The following is a 21,912-nucleotide window of genomic DNA, read 5'->3' as shown; positions in this document are numbered from 1 at the left end:
ACATTTATCAACATCCTTTGCAAATCGATTCGTATGAATTTTTAATTCCAATCAAATAAAACCAAAGTTGCGCCACCCCTGTCGAACCCGCACGAACTTCAGATAGTCGTGAATTACGATTTTGATCTTTTTTTTCACTGGCGCGTGAATGGAATATCGAGAGGATAAAATAAAAATTGGTCCTCGCTCGGTTGACCCTGTGAGCTTCTTTTGAGATGGCTAAATGGGTACGGTAATGGACTATCAATCAATGGGTCACGATACGAGTGCTAGTAAAAGCTAATATATTTTTAAGCTACTTAATTCCAAATAATCATTATAAGGATTGTAAAAAAACATTCCCAAATCATCGACGGAAGTATTTCTGGGCAAGTGAATCTGAAAAATAAGAATACGTGACACTTGACGACGCTGAAAGGTGATCGATGGTCTATCGAACACATCCACATCTATTCCAAATATTTATGTGAAGAGATTGAATTTAAACTTGTGCGAATATTCTTAAACACTTATAAATCATCAGCATATAATACATATTTAAATTTATTGTCGCAAGTATGTCGTTAATAAAGTGAAAAAAGAGAGGACCTAGATTGGATCCCTGTGGTACTCAAAAATGAGCGAAATACTATGGCAATAGCTAACATATTGACTTAAAATCCTGCGGTACTTGAAAACGATAAAAATACACATTATAGTGACGAGTAGTATAGTTTATATACTTTTAATGTTAAAATCGTGTATACATATACTTTGGGGGTTTTGTGTGTGACGAAAACCGTGTCGCTGGTCTACTAAAACATGCAGACAGTGGTTATGTACAACGGCAATTTATCGATATACATTAGGGTGACTTTCATACATCTTGATGAATCAAGGAACAAATATAAAGTGAGCAACTTAAAATATATGATCAAAGGTCAGTGTTTCTATACATTTTATTTTAATTTGATAAAGTCATTCTGCACATTTTTGATCGTATTCCACAAAAACCATCTCTATTCGGATTTTCTTGGCCGACGCCACAGGGGTCCATACCCACCGTGACCCAGTCTCGAACGATGTGATACGAGCGCCATTATTGGCATGTCACGCGAATGACAATAAAACTATTGTATCCAAAATTGACAACTACGAGAGATATGTATTTCGGCATGGAAGCGAAACTGACCAAACCTATAAAAACGAACGACGCGACGTGTTGTGGGTGGGACGTAAATGAAATATAAGGTTTTTATGGGTTGGGTGGAGATTTTTTATGTGCTGTGGCTTAGCGATTGTGGAATAAAGGGTCCACAGCTTAATATGATACCTGAATGTTGACGAATTAAAGAGCTTCATGACGGATTAAAATTTAATAGATTTGCTTTCAAAGATTATACATTTTAATCGTGATGCTGTTTAATATAAAGTATAGCTTTAATTCGCTATTTTTATATTTCATACTCTTAAATACACCAGGAAAAGTTATTCATTGTAATTAAAATTAATTTAGTAGCATATATTTTATTTTTAAATACTTTGTATATAACTGATCTAAAAGCGTGATTCATTATAATTCACTTTGTATACAATTTACTCTGGTAGTGATTAAAGTTTAATTACTGAGTTTAAGTGATTTAGGTTCATGTCCAGCTTTAACAAAGGCTTTGTCCAGATTTAACAAAAGTTTATATTAAAAACAAATTTAATTAATGTAACTATCTAATTTTTTTATAAACCCATTATATTTAAGATATAAACACTATAGAATTTTACCATTATTTAAAAAAACATCCTACTCTTATATTATATTATAAATTATAGTTTAATGGAAATATCAAAAACAAAGAATAAACGTTAATAAATTATTATTAAATATAAGTAATAATGATAACTACATATTTTAATTAATATATGAGAATTTTAGTAAAAAAATACATTTGAATGCTACATTGGAAAGTAATATCCCTGCGAGCCCTGATCCTGACCACTTAGTTGCTCGCTAAATAAAATATTTGAGAATAGCAGCATGTACATATATAAAAGACCGCAAAAGAGATCTTAAATTTTTTTATGAAGCTTATAGCATATTTTATATATTCTTATCATTTATCACACGATCCTCCACATAAGCTCAACAATACAATATGATTCACAATTTGTCAATATATTTTTTATACCTCTGCAGTTACGACTTAACGTTCCGTGTGTAAAAGCTTTATCTTTACGACTGTAACGTTCAGCCGCGGCAAATTAATCAGACGTATCTCTTCGGAAAATCGCATTATTATTTTTTTCCCTTGCTCCGTAACAATTTTCATTATCCCCGTGGACGAGCAAGAGCACAAAGAAAAGACGTCGAAGAGGAATAATATTTTAAGATAATTCGATTCCGCCCTAGCGAAAACTCATAATAGGGCCATGCCACGAGATCGAGCCAATCGAGAACGTTAGTAGAGAAATCTCGATCTTTTGCCGGCGCATTAGATTCAAAGAATGGAGTTTTATTTAGGACTTAATCCCCAAAGGGCCGATCGAGATATTCAATGTATCGAATAGGGATACTTCTCCTTCTAGGGTCCGAGCATCGGAGATAATACGCTGGGAATAATTTAAGGTTTTCGCTCCCGAGAGTCAGATCATAACTTTTCTCTCGGTGATTTATCTCCTGTGAGAATTATTGTATGAAAAATACTCTTATGCGGAGTTTACAGATGCATTAATTTCAGACAAAAAATAGTTTTTTCAATTAAATTAAAACTATATAATAACTAATTAATTCATATAGTAGCTTGAATGAAAGCTGTTTCTATCACGTAGCAATCAAATAATACTAGCTGTCGGTACCTCACTATCGTGAGGTACCGATAGCTAGCGAGTGTGCGAATACCGGACCCTCAACTTTTTGGGTTTTAAATATAATTTTTGCTTCGTTCTGATTTTTTAAAATATTTTTTAAAATTTAATGGTTCAAATTGGGCATTACTATTTAGGATTTTCAATGATAGACAAAATAGTTCAATCTATAAAAAACTACTTAACATTTTCAATTCATTTGAAAATAGGTTTACAACTTGACTAAAAATTTCCAGAAGAAAACATTTTATATTATTTATTAGATTTACAACGTTAGATTTTATCGTTATATTGAAACTTAGATATTTAATAATAAATCTAAATATTGTATATCGTTTATGAATAGGTTTAAAACTTGGCTAGATGATAATAAATTTAAAATTGTACTATGAAATTTCAATACAGCGAAGCTCACGGAACCAATGAATAAATTTTGGTGTACTGAAAATTCGTTATATTGAATGTAAGGAAGATGATATATTTTAATTTTATTTTTAATTACTATATTACTACAGCATCAAAATAACCTCTTATAAGGTTGACAGATCGTTTTTTGTCCTTGTTTAAGGAAAATGTATGAAACACAATAAAATTTGTGAAAATAATGTTTTATAAAAAAAGTTTGAGGGTCAGCGAAACACCTGTAATGTCGCTTTTGAACACATCTGGCACACGCCAAGTCAATGATGAACTGAATTCTTAAAAATATTTGGCAAGTTATAACGTCATTCTTAAATTCGGATCAAAATATTTCGTTATACTGAGATCAGTCTTCGTTACAATGAAAACGTTTTGTGTGAAAGTTTTTCGGGGACAAATTAAAGATTCGTTATACTGGAATTTCATTATTTCGTCTCGCTGCCGCTCGCCCCGACCTTCACTATAGAACCAAACAACCTAACCTTTTTTTAATGATATTGTATTGATTTGTTCTCATTTCGGTATATCTTGTAATTGTCCAGAATCATCCAATCTATGACTAACTGATCCCGCGATCGCAGCGGCGTATGAATCTACGCCTGTGAGTATTTGTGGAACTAATTTTGGCGCCGGCGTGAAACGTCATCGTGACGTCACTATGCCGCTCTAATGCGAGTGTTTTGGGAATTAGCGGCCCGTTTTAACGCTGCATATAACACAATTTTATCATAAATTAAAATTTTAGTAATAAGAACATTTTTTAGTAACACCATAAGTTACTTTATAATTAAAAAAAGTTGTTTATATGTTTTATGTGTAAATATAAAAGCCAATTAGAAGGATATAATAAACTGAAAATATCAAGCACCTAATATGTTACTTTAGACCAAAAATACGCTTTAAAAATATTAATAATTTTGAGACCTTTGTCTATTTTTATTAAAAAATACTTTGACTTATTTTGATTTATATATTTTTTAAAGTAAATGTTTTTTCTGCGCAGTATTATATATTTTAATAATTGATAAATGCAAAAAGTTTTCACATTATTTAAAATTAATAATAAACTAAACATATTTAAAATCCATAATAAATAAAGAATATTTAAAATCCATAATAAAATAAAAAATATTTTTAAAGTTGAAAAAAATATTTTGAATAAATCTTGAAATTTTATTCTGAAACTTTATAATTTAAAAAATATTAAAATTAGTGATATACAATTTTGTGTAGTTTCCTTTCAAAGGTGTCAGTAAGAGGGATTTTTGCAACCCTATGTGTTTAGTAGTTGGTTGTTATCGAATAGTACTTATTTTTAAACTTTGCCCCTTTTTGTTGAAAATGTTTTTTCAAAGGAAATTTTAAAAATTCTCTAAAAACTATTACTTTAAATTGGCAACGTTCGCCAAAATTTAAGTACACATTTTTTCTGTTAAGAGAAGCTAATAAAAAATTTACATTATTTATATTATATTTTAAATACCGTATAAGCTGAACATATTTAAAAAAAATTTTTTTTTTAGAATTTGATGATTTTTATACATATATTGATAAGTGTTTTATAATTTAAATCGATAAAATCAATTTCGTAGTTCGTTCTCAAGCGCGCCGGGGAAATACCATTACCGGTATTCCCCGGAATTTCTTATATGTGACAGTTCTTCTGTCATCGGTCAAGCGCGCGCCGGGATACAGCTTAGTGCGATTAAATAAACAGTGAAATATGTTATAATCACAGCATTTTTCTTAAAAAGTTACAATTGTAGATGATTCAAAGTGATTTACCATTGGAATTATAGACTTTATAATCGAAATTATCAATTATGAGTGTGCCAGTAAGTGTTTGGTTATATGAATACTATATCACGGTTATTCTAACAAAATTACTATTGACTTTCTAGGATCTAATATTAAAAGACAAACAGCAGTGATTTGGCAATTGAAGATATACATGCCAAAGTTAATTAAACATATTACAATGGTAGTATAATGAAAAATCTCATATTAGTGTAAACAAAAAGTTACTTTTTACCCAATATATAGTATCATTTACAGTCAATTTTCAGAATCAATGAGAGATCTAATAACATTTACGCATGGCAAACAATTAATGTATGACATATTGCGACTATTTTGAAGAAGATGAAGATATGTCAATCTACGTGTTAAATCCTCTACAGTAATTTCCGTTAATTTTGTTCTTCGTTTGTCGTTCAAATTTAATTTATGGATTATAATAGTAGTAATAATGTGTTCAATGTTTACTCTTATTATTTTTTAATTACTTTTCAGAAGCAATGATGGAACAATTTGATGACCTAAATGGCTACAACGTAGAATTGGTATATATAAACAAAGAGTTAATCTTCTCATGTTGAAGTCACTGTCAGCAAGTATTATCTTTTCATAAAGAACATACTACATAAGTTTGATGTAACTGAATATCTTAAATTTGGCTATTCAGAAAGAGGAATGATGGCACAGAACAAAAATTGTACATATTTTGCCACATCGGAATTAAAAATAACCCACTCTTAGATATTTTGGCTATCGATTATTCCAGGTATGCAATCACATATTTATAATCATTGTAAAATGTCGTTTATTAGATAACATTCAAGAAACTACACATTTATAAGCTGTCCGACAGCGCCGATTTGATCGACATTAACTTTCAATCCTCACATACTAAGGATATATTACACGTTCATGTTTAAAACATAACTGGTTAATTTAAAATTCTTGAAATCTAACGTATTTGTGTATTAAATCGGAAAGCAATGATAATGTTTATGTAATATAAAAGAAAAACTCACTTTCCGGCCTCGGAGCCCGGCGACGGGATTTCAAAATTTGAAGATTTCATTACAAAGATTGTTTTATGATTGTTTATCTAATTTAATCAATGTATTCTTCTTATCCTAAACACATTATGTATATATTTAATTTTCATAGTTATAACACACCTAGTTAATTTGCAATCCGATTATTTATAAAAGCAAAAACTCACTTTTAGGCCTCGGAGCCCGTCGCCGGGAATTCAAAATTTGAAAATTTCATTACATCAGATTATTTTATGATTGTTTATCTAGTTTAATCAATGTATTCTTCTAATCCTCAACACATTATGTATACATTTCATTTTTATTCAGTCAAATGACGAATTAATGAAAATTATTGTCGCGTAGCAAAATTTTATTATTAAATAATAATTATTTAAAAGCGTTGTCACGGTACTGTCTATTTGAATTTGAATGCTTATTTTTCATTGGTCGAAGCTATTTGAATATTTGAATGCTTATTTTTGATTGGTCGAAACAACAGAACGCATTACCGGCGGCTCGAAAATCAATCGGAACAAATTCAATTTTAATTTTTATTATTATTTATTATTATAATTAAATATATTTCCTTTGTTTACGTGTATTGTTACACACCGTTAATACAAAGCGATACGATTTACAGAGTAGATAATTGAACGGAGAATGTTTCGTTTAAAGTTATGCGCGTCCGGAAGCGGAAGCGACGGCGGCGGCTTAGAACAATTATATATAAGAAAAAATATTTCCATGTTTGTTAAACTTAAAAAATCATTAGCACAATACACACTAAATCTAAAAATATATAAAACTAAATTTTACGTATTAAAATATCAAACATTGTTTTTCAATAAGTTTGCAAACAATTTTTGATTTTAAAAGATTTTTTTAAACCTTATTGAAATAAATAATTGAGTCACTAAAAAAAGCATTTTCTAATTTTAACAATATTTTTTATGATTTTATATTTTCCTAATACATAAAATTAAGATTATATTATTATTATTACATATTTTTTCAGCTCGCAAAACTAAATGAAATATATCGAATTGAAAAAAAAATATTAAATAGTAAGAGTGGTTTAAAAATTACAATAATAATCTAAAACATCAATAGATAAAAATATATAAAAAGGACAGTAAAGAAACTTAAAATTTTAAGCAGATAATAAAAAAATTGCAAAATTAAATGATATTTTATTAATACCGATGAAAAATAAAAAACGGCATTACCGATATTTAATATATTATAATGTATTAAATTGTTATACAATATTTAGATTCGTGCTGTCTAAGCGAAAATGAGAAAAACTGCTTTATTTTGATAAAATAAATATAAAAAAATATTATAAATTTAAATTATATGAATTTATATAATATACATTTTGTAAAAATGATTCAGTGATTGTTGTAGTTATTAACAAAATATAACTAATAAAGATTCGGGTTAAACAACTTTTATTGATAGATTTTATTATATTTTTTATCTGTGAATATTCGAGGAAGATCAGAAGATTTTTTCCTTCACCAATGCAAATCCTATAACCGCGTTAGAATATTTCATCGGATTATGCAAATGGCTCCGTCGAAATTGCCAATCCAGAATCTCAACATTGTTTTGATTGTGTATTTGAGACTTAATTATTATTCAAATGAACATAAACCAAAATTTTGTTTTATTCAGAGTTCGGCTCTCTTTATGTAGAGCGAAATCTTAAGATTTAATACATTATATATATTCTCCGAGCAAGAAAATTCTTTATCGCAACATTATTACATTATGCAAACTCACCTTGAACCATGCCATTGTTGAGTCGTCGTAAAGTACCACCCATTCTTCGGACCACGTGCCGAAGAGGAGTCTTTCTAAAAATAAACGTTATCGCGCATTATTATTTTGTATATACTTTTATTGGTGTAATGCCAAAAATTATTTAACTCACTTTTGTATCTCAGCATATAACCTCCTTTGATCTGCGACCCGCTGTGCTCTGTAGATTAAGAAATTAACAGTAGCTCGTAAAATATTCAAATGGAATTAACGTAAGAATTTTGCTTGAAAAAATATAATGATAAAAATAAGTAGTAGTTAGTTTTTATGGATACTGTATGAAACACAATAAAATTTGTATATATCATGTATTATAAAAAAAGTTTGAGAATCAGCGAAACACCTGTAATGTCGCTTTTGAACACAGCTGGCACACGCCAAGTCAAGCAATAACTGAATTCGGAGAAATATTGTATCAAGTTATAACTAGAGTCTCCAATTACTCGAACCATCAACTACTCGAGTATCGAATATTAAAATTTTAAAATACTCGAGTACTCGAGTACTTTCGAGTATTTACAAAATGTACCAAAATAGCTATTATTCAAATTCATGCACATATAAATAAATAAATAAAATACTTAGTATGTTAATTTTTACAATTATTTTAACTTCACGAACATACTTTTTAAAAACAATAATGCAAAAAGTGTTTCGAATTTAATATTACTGCTAACCTTTGGTTTTATTATTCCCGTTATGGAAAAAACCCTTTCCGTTGCTGTTGATGTTGGTCTTATTGTCATTAACGCGTTGAATAAGGCTTCTAATTTATATCTGTTCGCTTTTTATAGATATAACATTTTTTGAACTCTCTTTTTATGTTCTCTTCTTTCATTCCCTTCTCTGCTTTTCTCTTATTTCCTTCGACTATTGACAAAATAGTATTTTGTAATTCTTCTTGAATAGATTTTTTTTCTTAACAATATACAATATTCTACTCCTTCTGATTATTGCGAAGAATTTAAATCTATATCCTTCGAAGATGTATTTGGGTGAATCCCTTTCACTCTAGAGCTAAACGGTTCGCAAAGAACTAACTTTACTTTAAATGATTTTAAAACACACAATTGTTTTGATTTATATTTTAAGCTGAGGGATCAGTATAAACAATTGATAACACTTTACGCTACAACTGCATAGTCATAAAACCTAAAAAAAAATTTTGTTGATATTTCATATTGTTCATTGCCATAAATTAGATAAGTCGGGACTGTCGAACGGAAAACACAAAAGAAATTTCTCCGTCATACCCACTAACATAGCCGACGACCGGAACTATGCAACTATGGAACTATGAAAAAATTATACCTGATAGTAACCGCTCTAACTCGGGACTTTGGGCATAAACGCCAAATAAAAGCAAGACGTTAACATTTACCGGACCGAGTTAAAGTTATTTTTGTTTCTGAAATATTTCAAATTTTTTTAATTTCGAGTATTAATCGAGTAATTTTCAAAATACATGATTATCAAGTACTTAAAAAATAGACAAAAATACTCGAGTATCGAGTACTCGATTACTCGAATTGGAGACTCTAGTTATAACGTCATTTTTAAATTCGGATCAAAATATTTCGTTATACTGAGATCAATCTTCGTTATAATGAAAACATTTTGTATGAAAGTTTTTCGGGGACAAATTGAAGTTATGTGTAAATATAAAAGCCAGTTTTTAATTACATTTACTAATTAGAAAGAAACAATAAACTAAAAATATCAAATTTTAAAAATTCTCTAAAAACTATTACTTTAAATTGCCAACGTTCACCAAAATGTAAGTACATATTTTTTCTGTAAAGAGAAGCTAATACAAATCCACATTATTTATATTATATTTTAAATCCCGTATAAACTAAACATATTTTAAAAAATATTTTTTTTAGAATTTGATGATTTTTATACATATTTTGATAAGTGTTTTATAATTTAAATCGTTAAAATCAATTTTGTAGTTCGTTCTCAAGCGCGCCCGAAACCGGGGACTTCCCATTCAAATTTGCTTACATGTGACAGTTCATCTGTCATCTGGCAAGCGCTAGCTGCGCCCATTTCTGTTCAATTAAATAAACAGTGAAATATGTTATATTCACGGCGTTTTTCTTACAAAAGTAGCATTGGAATTATAGATACTATAATAAAAACTATAAATTATGAGTGTGCCAGTAAGTGTTTGGTTATATGAATAATATTTCACGGTTATTCTAACAAAATTACCATTGACTTTCCAGGACCTAATACTATAAGACAAACAGCGGTGATTGGGCAATTAAAGGTATACGTACCAAAGTTATTTAAACATATTACAATGCTAGTAATAATGAAAAATCTCGTATTAGTGTAAACAAAAAGTTACGTTTTATCCACTATATAGTATCGTTTACAGTTCATTTTCAGAAGCAATGATAGATCTAATAACATTTACGTATGGCAAACAATTAATATATGACATATTGCGACAATTTGAAGAATATGAAGAGATGTCAATCTACGTGTTTAATCCTCTACAGTAACTCCGTCAATTTTGTTCCTTGGTTGTCGTTTAATTTTAATTTATGGATTATATTATATTAGTAGTAATAATTGTTTTTTTATTATTTTTCAGAAGCAATGATGAAACAATTTGATGACCTATATGGCTACAACGTAGAATTGGTATATATAAACAAAGAGTGAATCTTCTCATGGTCAAGTCACTGTCAGCAAGTATTATCTTTTTATAAAGAACATACTACATAAGTTTGATGTAACTGAATATCTTAAATTTGGCTATTCAGAAAGAGGAATGATGGCACAGAACAAAAATTGAACATATTTTGCCACATCGGAATTAAAAATAACCTACTCTTAGATATTTTGGCTATCAATTATTTCAGGTATGCAATCACATATTTATAATCATTGTAAAATTAGATAACATTCAAGAAACTACACATTTATAAGCTGTTTGTTGGCTGATATATAGCGATCCCACTGCGACAGCACCGATTTCATCAACATTAACTTTCAATCCTAATACATACTAAGGATATATCACACGTTCACGTTTAAAACATGGTTTATTTGCAAATCTTGAAATCTAACGTATATGTGCATTGAATCGGAAGCAATGATAATGTTTATGTAATATAAAAGGAAAAACTCACTTTTCGGCCTCGGAGCCCGGCGACGAGAATTCAAAATTTGAAGTTTTCATTACGAAGATTGTTTTATGATTGTTTATCTAATTTAATCAATGTGTTCTTCTTATCCTAAACACATTATGTATATATTTAATTTTCATAGTTATAACACACCTAGTGAATTTGCAATCTGATAATTTATAAATGGAAAAACTCACTTTTCGACCTCGGAGCCGGTCGCCGGGAATTCAAAATTTGAAGATTTCATTACAAAGATTGTTTTATGATTGTTTATCTAGTTTAATCAATGTATTCTTCTAATCCTCAACACATTATGTATATATTTCATTTTTATAGTTATAACACACCTAGGTAAATTGCAATACGATTATTTATATACAGACAAATGAAAATTATTGTCACCTAACAAAATTTTATTATTAAATAATAATTATTTAAAACTGTTGTCACGGTACTGTCGGCCATCTTGTTTTATATTTGAATGCTTATTTTTTATTGGCCAAAACAACAGAACGCATTACCGGTGCCTTGGAAAGCAAAGAAGCAAATTAAATTTTTATTTTTATTATTATTTATATTATTTATTATTTTAATTATATATATATATATATATATCCGAAACATTTATTATGTATGTTATATTATATTATAAAATATTTTTTTAGATTGATGTAAAAAAATACAACAAATTTTGCTGCTACGTAAACAAGAGACACAAATTGTAAACATACATCCGAATTTTCAAAAACACATGCCTATTGAATAAATTTAATTATTTTACCATTCGAAATCGAATGAAATATTTTTGTAACACAAATAACGTGATTTGCAGTCAAACATTCATTGAATACAGATTGCATTTTCACGAATACATTCGATTTGATACTCACTGATACGTATAGCATACGCTTCATATTTTATAAAATTTCTACATTGAACGTTTTGATTAAAAAATGGTTTCACGTTAACTGTGAAAATTAATCGATGAAGCCGAACTCTAGTACTAACCATTGTAATTGATTTTGGAATGTCGACGAAAAGCAAAATTAAGCGTTTGCTCTTTTTTGCCTCCTTGAAAACCTAATACTTGAATATTACACAGGCCTAGGCTCTTTCTTATTGTGTTTCGCCCCAGTCTCGTGATTGATATGCCTCGATTGCCCGCTGGAATTTAAATTGCCTTACAGGACATAAATTAGAGACGCTTTATAAAGGAGGGTGAATCAAAAAGTATGTTACTTACAATAAGAAATAAAATATAACATAGGTAGAGATTATATAAGTCCTGAATTGAGATATGTAATTCATTTATAAATATATATATTTACAAAAAGTATTACTTATTAACTTAAATTGTAATGTATGAAACAGATCGACTTGAATTCAATTGGCTTCCTCTAAATTGTTAGAGCATTTGTGGATAGTTTAATTAGCGTGAGACAGTCCGGCAAAGGCCTTTTACTGGAATTCAAACTTGCCGGACACAATATTAACTATTACGGTTGCAAATGCTGCCATTCAAAGTAATCTAAGTACATCAACTAGGCAATTAGCATTGGTGAATAGACCTTTAGAGAAACTCTCACAATATATAATATATAAACATGTGTATACAACTTTGTGAAAATAAATTGCAAATTAAGCTAAAATATGGAAATGTATTTTAGAATAGGTCACTATTATATCTATACATAATAATGTATGTATACAATATTAATATGTGTAGAGATTCACATAAATTAATATTGCTTTAGACTTTAGAGCAATGCGTATACAGTTTCTTAAAATCTGTGTGCGTAATACATAAAGACCACTTAGCAAGAACATAAATTTTTTTCTTGTAATAAGCTTCTAATTAAAAACACTCGCATTTATATTGGTTATAGTAAGTAATGTTGAACAGGATTGTATTATATTAACACCAATTTTACCATGAACATATTATAATATTTATGTTTTTTAAAAAATAATGTAAAGCTTTTTATAATAAAATCACCTACTTAAGATGGAACTAAATACATTACAGAATTAATTAAAATATAAAACGTTTTGTGGCTTTCAACAAAATATTAATAACATATTTGAGACAATCCTAATCCGCTTATTACGCAGTTGAAAAATAAAAACATTTAGATACCCAAATATCATCACAGGTTAGGTTTTTTAGCTTTTCCTTATTTTACAGACGAATATTGTGATATTAAATAAAACACAACCTTGCCGTAAATTTGTCGTCAAAATAATTTCTTTGCACATTTTACATATTTCTGCTTTTTAAAAAAAACTAAAGAAGACATTTCTTTCAGATATTTTTAGCAAAGTTATAATTTTTTAATGTTTTGAGTAACTACTATTTAAAAAAAATACGGTGGATCATATTAATATGACTTAAATCTATTTTTAAAGTAAAAATTATGACGGTATCATTAAATATTATTAGATATTACAAAATGTATTTTAAAGTGGTGTATACAAAGCAGTGACAACAAAAGAAGTTCGCTAAAAGTTAACGTCATTTTCGATAGAAAAAAAACGACATCTTAATAAATAATGGATTTTCAGAACACAGGTGCGTCATAAAAATAATTACTGATTAACAAATAAACTGCCGTTTTGACGAAGGTTTTATTATTATTAAGCATTTTTAAGCAGTGGAGCTTTTTGAATTTTGATAGTAAAATAGGGAAATACTTGGCGTTGAATCAACAGCGTTTATATTTATCAGGTGGTCTAAAAAGAATAGTGAATTCATTTTTTAGTAATAAAATCATACTCACAACTTGGTCTAAACAATTAAATTATTGAATATTTTTTAGTATTATATACTAAATACAACATAATTCAGGAAATTTTGTACAACTGTGGCAAAAAAATGTAAACCAATAAACTTAACAATTTAATAAAAGATTTTATTAAATAGAATATATTCATTTGATTTTAATAATAATTTGATATCATAATATTTTTTCATAATGAGTAATAATGAAGTAAATCTTAAAAATCATCCTGATTTTTATTATACACCCATGACAAAATTAATTTCTACACTTTTTTTTACTATTAGGATAACATAGACAAACTTTTTGAAACATTATCTTATAATCGTCAACTTAGTCAATAATGTTGCGATTCACTTTATACTGAAACCTAACTACTAGCAAAAATACTATACTCATCAGCTTGTTGCATTTCACAGACTAGTGTGTGTCTTTATCAAACTATGAACCCCTTGGGCAATCTAAAGGCTCACTACCGCATAGGTCCAATCTGATATAACAGTTACCTGAATGCATAGCTTAAATAGTGATCATTCCTCGAGCCCTCTCACTAACATCAACATTAGCACGCACATGCCCATACTCTTATGCCATACATATTCCAAGGTCCGACGAGTCCATTGTCGGACCTCTGGGTATTGTGTGTGTGTTCGAGTTGACAAGGAGCCATCACGGTTCGGCGGGCAACAGGGAGGTATTTTTCATACAGTACACGAAGGGCGGCTGCCGGCGGCGTCCCTTTCACATCGGCACTCTGCCCCACGTCATTGTTCGGCCTATTTATTTTCTGGTGACCCCGGCACATCAAAAGTTCCGTCATCGTGCTTGTCTGACGAGGGTCAGCAATAAAATTTAAAATCATACAATTTTTCTGGGTGGAACTCGTTCGGACCGTTTTGTTATATTAGTTGAGGTTTTATCGCAATATGACTTGATGTACATAAGCAATAAAATATAAAAGTTTACCAAACCTAACCTAACTCAAGTTATAGTGGTAATAAAAATACACACGGTTAAGTTTCATTATCAAATATACCGGCAATTTTAATAATAAAATATGGTGTTGGGTTATATATTAGTATTAATTAATTACTACCTTTTCAAGATTTTTATTCTCAAACTGTTTCTATTCTATAATTTATGTTTTCGAATTTTTGTAGTCTACCTTAAATGCTTAAAATATTTATATTTAAAAAAAAAATTTAAAATGTGTACAAAATGCAAATTAAATTAGTGTTTTCGTAAAACATTTAATTGTACGACACATTTGAGAAAGTCAACAGCTGCGCAAAACTATTAAAATATTAGGATTTTACCGACCATTTGAAAGAAAACTATGGTAGAGTGAGTGAAAGTGTTGCATTTGAAAATTAAATATCAAACACGGTATATTTTATAAAAAATAGTGTTACATTTTTTTAAGGGCGGAATGGATCATTAAGTAGAATATTTCAATTTAAGGTATAAAAGCTGTACTTCAATTTATTATCTAGCTTTTTAATGTCTATGTAGAAAAAAGCTCAAAGAGTAAGAGAAAAAAACATTTAAATTGTTTTAAGGGATCTAGTAGCCATTGTTTTAAATATTTTGTTACGATTTGAATCAATCAGACAGAAATCAAAGTCTAGGAATTACCTTTTTATATTTTATTAATAAACTATAATTTACAAATAATAGCTTACACCGCAGGGGCTGACTAGTTTATATTAAATAAAAATTCTGCTGAGTCGGCTGCGGGATTAGAATCAATGCCCTTTGAATTTTTAATTCAGCACTTTGCGGACTACGCTATTTAAACTTAAATGATTTTTTAGTCGATTAACTATGTAAATATATGCTACTTTAAAAAACGGTATTTATTTTATTTATCATAAATTTGTAATGAAATTTTACATAATAATATAATTAAAATGTATGGAGTTTTATGTATATACATATATTTACTGTATGTGATGTATTTCAATTACATATATTATTATTATTTTACTTTTAAAGTGAATCATTTTTTAAAATACTAATATTATTATCGCCTTAAAATTTAAAAATTGAAATTAAGGTAAGGTTGTTTTTTTTTTTTTTTAATAATATTTTTTTATGACTAATTTTGCCTAAAACTACAATAGTTTTGATACCGCATTAAAACAAACATAAAACTGCACAAAAATATAGTAATATTAAAAAAAATGTATACAAAAATATACACGCGTGTTTGAAGTCCTGTGAACTGTGCCCACAAACCTAGCAATTGTTTAGAAGAACGCCGCATTCCTACTGCCTCAACATGCGGAGTAGATATATGATTTATGCGCATGTTAGTGTATATTAAGCGGCACAAAACCAGACTATATACACTCGACACCACTACACACCGACGCTCGGACTACTACTACCAAAGTTTACCAAAACTATCTACCGCCTTTAGTTAACTTAAGCGAACAGTTAAACAAATATTTGAAAATATACGAATATATTTTGTATTCGAATATTCGTGTATAAAAAAAGCTTTGTGCTACCTAAAAACAATTTTCCTCAATACAGTAGCATCTCCATAAGCCTAGCTCAAAATTCTGCTCCATTGCAAACGACCGTACACAAATAGAGGTAGCGCAGCCCTCACTTAACCGATTGATTTGAAAATACTCTAGATATGTAGTAGCAAAGGTATACCCAACAGTTATGTATGATAAAATGATATATTTCTATATGGTACATATATAACGCAACTCACCTTGCCGATTTTGTGAATGAAAATTAACAACCCTACACACGTTTGGTCGACTCTCACCGGATCAAACAGCGCTGATTGACCGGAGCGTGTTTACGGAGTCGGATAACCGGAGCGCATGTCCGGTTAATCGGGCCGGTTTGCTGGGGCAAGGAGAGGAGAGTGAAGACGGTCTGGGACAGAGCGAGCGAGACGGACGACAGCTGTCCTCATTCATGAGGCTGGGGTGCTGGATCGATACGGGCCCACCAGGGGTAGCCAAGCAGTCCACCCCGCCTACGCCGTCGCACTTGTTATAAAACAAACAGTTTAGATTTACGCGAGCGGATGAGCCGATGAATGCCTATTACGACGCCGTTGCATTTGTGTTACGTCGTAAAACATTGAGAATCACTGATCAAACACGATAAATATACAATACAATAATATTTTTAACTGTAATATAAAAAAACTTTACTTTAAGAAAGAATTTTATTTATTACGAATATATTAAGGATTCTCTTTTTAAATATTTTTTTAGAGTAGTTTAAATTTGATAAGCTTAGTCAATTTAAATATTTATACAAAGCTTTTAAAATTTATATTCTTAAGGTCCCAGACATGTAGTTTTGTGCAAGTTTCATAAAAACGCATAGTCTGACATTGGCACGGAGCTCATGTCGCAACATAAATCGAACGGTACCTTGCAGTTCTCAGTAATTCTGTTATGTATTAGGGAAATTACCGCACCATTTATGATAGGGATGGCTGGCGAAGTGAAAATAAAAGCAGGTATTGATTTGCAAAATTTTTTGCACATTTTTATCTCGATATTTTTAGACAAATATTCCGCGGAATATGTTTCACTATACATTAGTGTTAAATATAAGAAATACATAAGTCCCAATAATTATATTTAAATAAAAAAAAGTATTTAAAAAAAATGGGCGAATTGTATGCTTTTAAAAATAAATCATTTAATAAAAAATATAATAAAAATGTGTTAACGGGTGTTTTTTAAATCAAAGTTAAGTAAATAAATATGTAAAAAATATAAACATAAATATATTTTTATTGCTGTAACAATTAAATATTAGTGCATTCAATTACCTCACGTCCAAAGTTCAAGATTATTAAAACCATATGTATTGCATAACATAATTGATTTTTTAGATAAAAAAACGCATTTATTAAGCCAAATTGTCTGGGACTAAATATTTATATAAACATTCATAACTCAAATGTACTTGAGTAAAAATAATTATACGAGAGATAAATATTTCGAAAATAAATACTACTGCGATTTATTTATTCTAAAAATATTATTAAAGGCGCAGTAATTAAAATTAAATATTATTATAAATTAATCACAACCCAAATACGAATATATCACAATCATCAATCATATAAATATGTTTCTTAAAAAAAAACAGATATACAATTTTCTACGCACTCCTTTTTTAATAAGATTCGTTCGGAAAATCGTAACTGACAAAAATATATTTTATTGGAATAAATTGGCAAGTGGTGTTCTTTCCCCTCGCATAAAAATTTAGAAGGCATCCAAAAGCGGTCGATCAATGACGATATTTTGTCAAAGACGATGTTGTCCTAGATTTATTGTTCCAAGACTTTGCGTCCGAATTTTCGAAAATACTTATTTTTAGTGTTTTAATTGAAATATTAAATATATTGAAGCAATAGTTGCATCGGTATTGGAATGATTTGGTTTTTCTAATTAATAGTCATTGTGAAATATTTTTTCAGTCAAATAATTAAAATAATAATAATGATATAAAAAAATATTGTTTTTAATTTTATTATTAAGTGATATACTACTAAAAATTAGAGGTAAAAATATTTTAGAAAAAACATTTCTTTAAAAAAAAATAAAAAACTGTGCAACAGTAGTGAAATCAAATCTGCAAAAATAAAAAAATAGTATTTTTTATTATTTTAATTTATTACCGTTTTCCTAAAAAAATAAGCTCACTACTATGTAGTGATCAAAGATATTAAGATAATTCAGTAGTTTTATTATTCACAATTTAATAATAACTTGACAGTTTTAATGAAACATTCGTTCCAAATTTCAACATATTCAGAGGTTTCTTTTAATATTTCATTAGAACTTCATTTAGCATGAGTGACGCTACGATAGCTGACGTAGTTTTTTCATTAAATTTGGTGAGTAGAGAATATTGTCCAGACCATTGTGACTTAAATTGTCTCACTTTTATTTTGCGTAACACGGTGCCAGATGGAAAAATTTCTCCATGGTTTTTATGGACTGTTCGAAAATTTCATTTCAGCTTTGCAAGTTTCAAAATGAATACACTACATATAATACATAGTATAGTGAAAATACGTTTTTTTGCCATAATGAAAAATAATATTTTCAGCACTTATTATGCTAATTTTGTAAACACAGTAACATGACTTATTGAGACACATACAAACTCACATTGTATGAAAGTAATTAAGCGAATGAATTCAGCACTCCTTTATTCTATTTAAAGCTTCAAAACAGGCACTAACCCATACATATTGCTGTTAAATGTGACAAATAGTGAGCAAATTGTTCAGTTCATTATTATATACATTTGGTTCATAAAAAAAACCCGCCTGGTCTTGTTATATTCTATACAATAAAAAATAAGCATATAAGACTAACTATATATTATATGTATGCGAAATCCTGTTGTTCACTCAGTTAAAATCGGTTTTAAGCATAGATGCTGTATTATAGACCCGCGGTCGACCACAAATACCTTCGCGGTCATTTATGCCATAGCGGTTCTTGATTGAGGTAATATAATATAAATCATGGAAAATCATTTTAATATTTATTGATATAAATAACTAAATTTTATTTTAGGAAATGTATTAATCATTTTTTTATATATATTAAATAGACGGTAATGGCGAAATTTTATATTTTTATATTAAGTATTGATCGAAGTATATTTAATAAGAGAGCGCAAATACAATTATCACTTCTCAGAAGTCAAAAATTCACGTCAAAAGCAATAAAATCGCAGTGGAAACAATCGGTAATAATAATATCGGTATAAGTTTTAAAATGGTTTAATAATTATTTAAAAATTCATAAAAGTTCAGCTATTGAAGAGCAGTATAGAAAAAATATTTATTATGTATTTTAAAACATTAAGTGAAAATATATAATATTTTGAAATACGTTTTCATTAGGTATTTTTTAACTACCCAACACGAATATGGTGATCTTTGAAATATATTTTACATAAGTTTTAGTTTTACACGCAAATTGCTTTTCTTATTTATTTTCGTAGAAAACCATATTTTATTTTTTCCCTTCAAAGAAAATTACTTTTTGTTTTCTATCTGCTGACAAATAGCCGCCGAGCGAATATGTTATACACTTGTAAATTGACTTTCAAGGCGTTCATTATGTGTCATATTTTTTCCGACCCTACGCGAAAGCGAAGGGGCGCGCTTTAATTGCAAACCGGCGGGCGCTTGCGACGTTTCAAAGCCGCTCCACCCTTCGCCCATCGTTTATAACCTTGCATAAAGTTACTCAAGTCGAGGGCCCTTTCATATGCCGACGTGTGCTCTCAGTTTGCGCCATTAATTACAAACGTGATTTAGCAAATTAGTCACAATGCATGTCAGAAATATCAAAATTGATGCCGCTTTTGAGGTAGCAAGTTTCATATTGATACGACTTAAACGACATGATTTTATTATGCATTATAATGCGTTATTATATCATTGTTGGCACAAACAGTAAACTTATTTTTTTACACTATACAGTTACAAGGTCTTAAATTAATCAAAATTAGATTATAAAAACTTTTTGGAATTTTAATAATTATTTTAGGAAGTCGAAAATTAAAATTATCTAACTCGAAGTAAACCTTTGCCCTGCGATATTATTCATATATTTATTTAAATACTATTGTAAATAATTTTATTTAAATAAATATAATACAATAAACGCTTCAAGGAGAGAAACACCAGTAGCACCAGTTATACATTTTTTTTTATAAAATCAAAATAATTTAAAATAAAGCCATAATAAGAAATATTATAAGTTTTAGCAAAAACATCATTTCAGGTTTTTCCAGGGTAAGGCAAAATTTGGCTAGACATTGGTCGTGCTTTAATATCAGTAAAGATATGCTTTAATATCAGTAAATAGTATTTTATTAATATGTAGTTTATAATTTTGTTATAAATATTATAAAACAAAATTATTTTTTTATTGAAAACAGTAAATCATACACGATAGAATTTTTTCAATGTGAACAATCTACCTTGGATTACATAAATAAATATTGGTCAAAACAAGTGGGGTCGAGAGTCAATTGTAAAGGACTCTTACCCTTTACGACTAAACGTAAAAACGGTCCAAGAAAACATAAAAAAATATTTTTATTAACAGATGTTGAAATAAATCTTAAATTTCAGAGGTAGCTGAGATCTGTGGAATTATTTATTACAGGTACTCCTCACTTAACGAATTACCTATTTCGATTAATTCAATGATTCGGTACAGGTTAACGTTATCATAGAGAGTTGATATTGAACTAATGAGTGTTTAGGTGCAAATATAATGAATTTAGATAGTATGCGTATCGAATTTAATAAAAAAATGTTTTTGGTCTGTATAAGGGACACCCTATCCTACCCCTAAAAGTACTTCAATAATTTTTTCGTCATCTTCCATGTCCGGGCACTCTAAAACTCTTGATAACCCTGCTGATAACACTAATTAATAATATAATATAATATAATATAATGATGACACTAATTAATTTAAAGGATTTGATGCTTAAAATATTATTATGCTTACCTTTTTTTATATGCATAAACATTAGTTTTTTTTTTAATTTTTGCTGATTGTATTTTTATGTTGTGTAATTCGTTTTGTTTATTCCTATTTCGAATAAGGAAAAACACGTTTAAGATCCTCGCTTAACGACTTAATCGTAGGAACGAAACTCGGTCGTTAATTGAGGAGTACCACTATAACCTACACACGAGAGCAAAAAATGCAAGATATATTCTAGAATTTTTTTGTAATATACTGAATTACCTAATTAAATATATAAGGTTAATCTCTTAAATATTATTGATTTAAATAATGAAAAGTTTTTCATTTCAATGTTTGTTAATGTAAAAAATATTCTGATAAGTTGAAAATTGGATAAACGAGAAGCTATAAATTATATATCATGAACTTTTTTATATTAAAATTAATACAAAAAATACTAAGCTTAATCATTTGCTATTGTAGTATTTTAAAACGTTTATTTTTTATGTAATGCAAATTTAATTTAAATCAGTGCATAACTTTACATATAAATGAGAGAATAAGTAGTCATTAAAAATACAAT

The 21,912-nt window shown here is 28.8% G+C and overlaps 1 protein-coding gene and 1 long non-coding RNA gene across 2 annotated transcripts in view; one reads left to right on the top strand and one right to left on the bottom strand.

The window, feature by feature from the left end:
* The window catches only part of LOC148232638 (uncharacterized), a 77,044-nt gene that overhangs the window by 41,669 nt on the left and 13,463 nt on the right, over positions 1 to 21,912 (bottom strand). The window contains exons 2-3 of the mRNA XM_088189850.1: positions 8,020 to 8,067; positions 7,869 to 7,942 (exon numbers count right to left, since the gene is read on the bottom strand). Coding sequence (XP_088045976.1) covers positions 7,869 to 7,942; positions 8,020 to 8,067 — 122 coding nt within the window. The remainder of the gene's footprint in view (positions 1 to 7,868; positions 7,943 to 8,019; positions 8,068 to 21,912) is intronic.
* On the top strand, positions 4,297 to 5,443 carry LOC148232639 (uncharacterized). The gene is made up of 3 exons (XR_015810448.1): positions 4,297 to 5,093; positions 5,160 to 5,239; positions 5,314 to 5,443. It is a non-coding gene; the product is annotated as an uncharacterized LOC148232639 (long non-coding RNA).

The sequence above is a fragment of the Plectrocnemia conspersa genome, unplaced genomic scaffold (assembly GCF_051122295.1).
Source record: "Plectrocnemia conspersa isolate PC_06_02 unplaced genomic scaffold, ASM5112229v1 ptg000008l, whole genome shotgun sequence".
Lineage (NCBI taxonomy): Eukaryota > Metazoa > Arthropoda > Insecta > Trichoptera > Polycentropodidae > Plectrocnemia > Plectrocnemia conspersa.
Note: the sequence above shows the minus strand (reverse complement) of the source record. Positions and strands in the feature narration are given on the sequence as shown.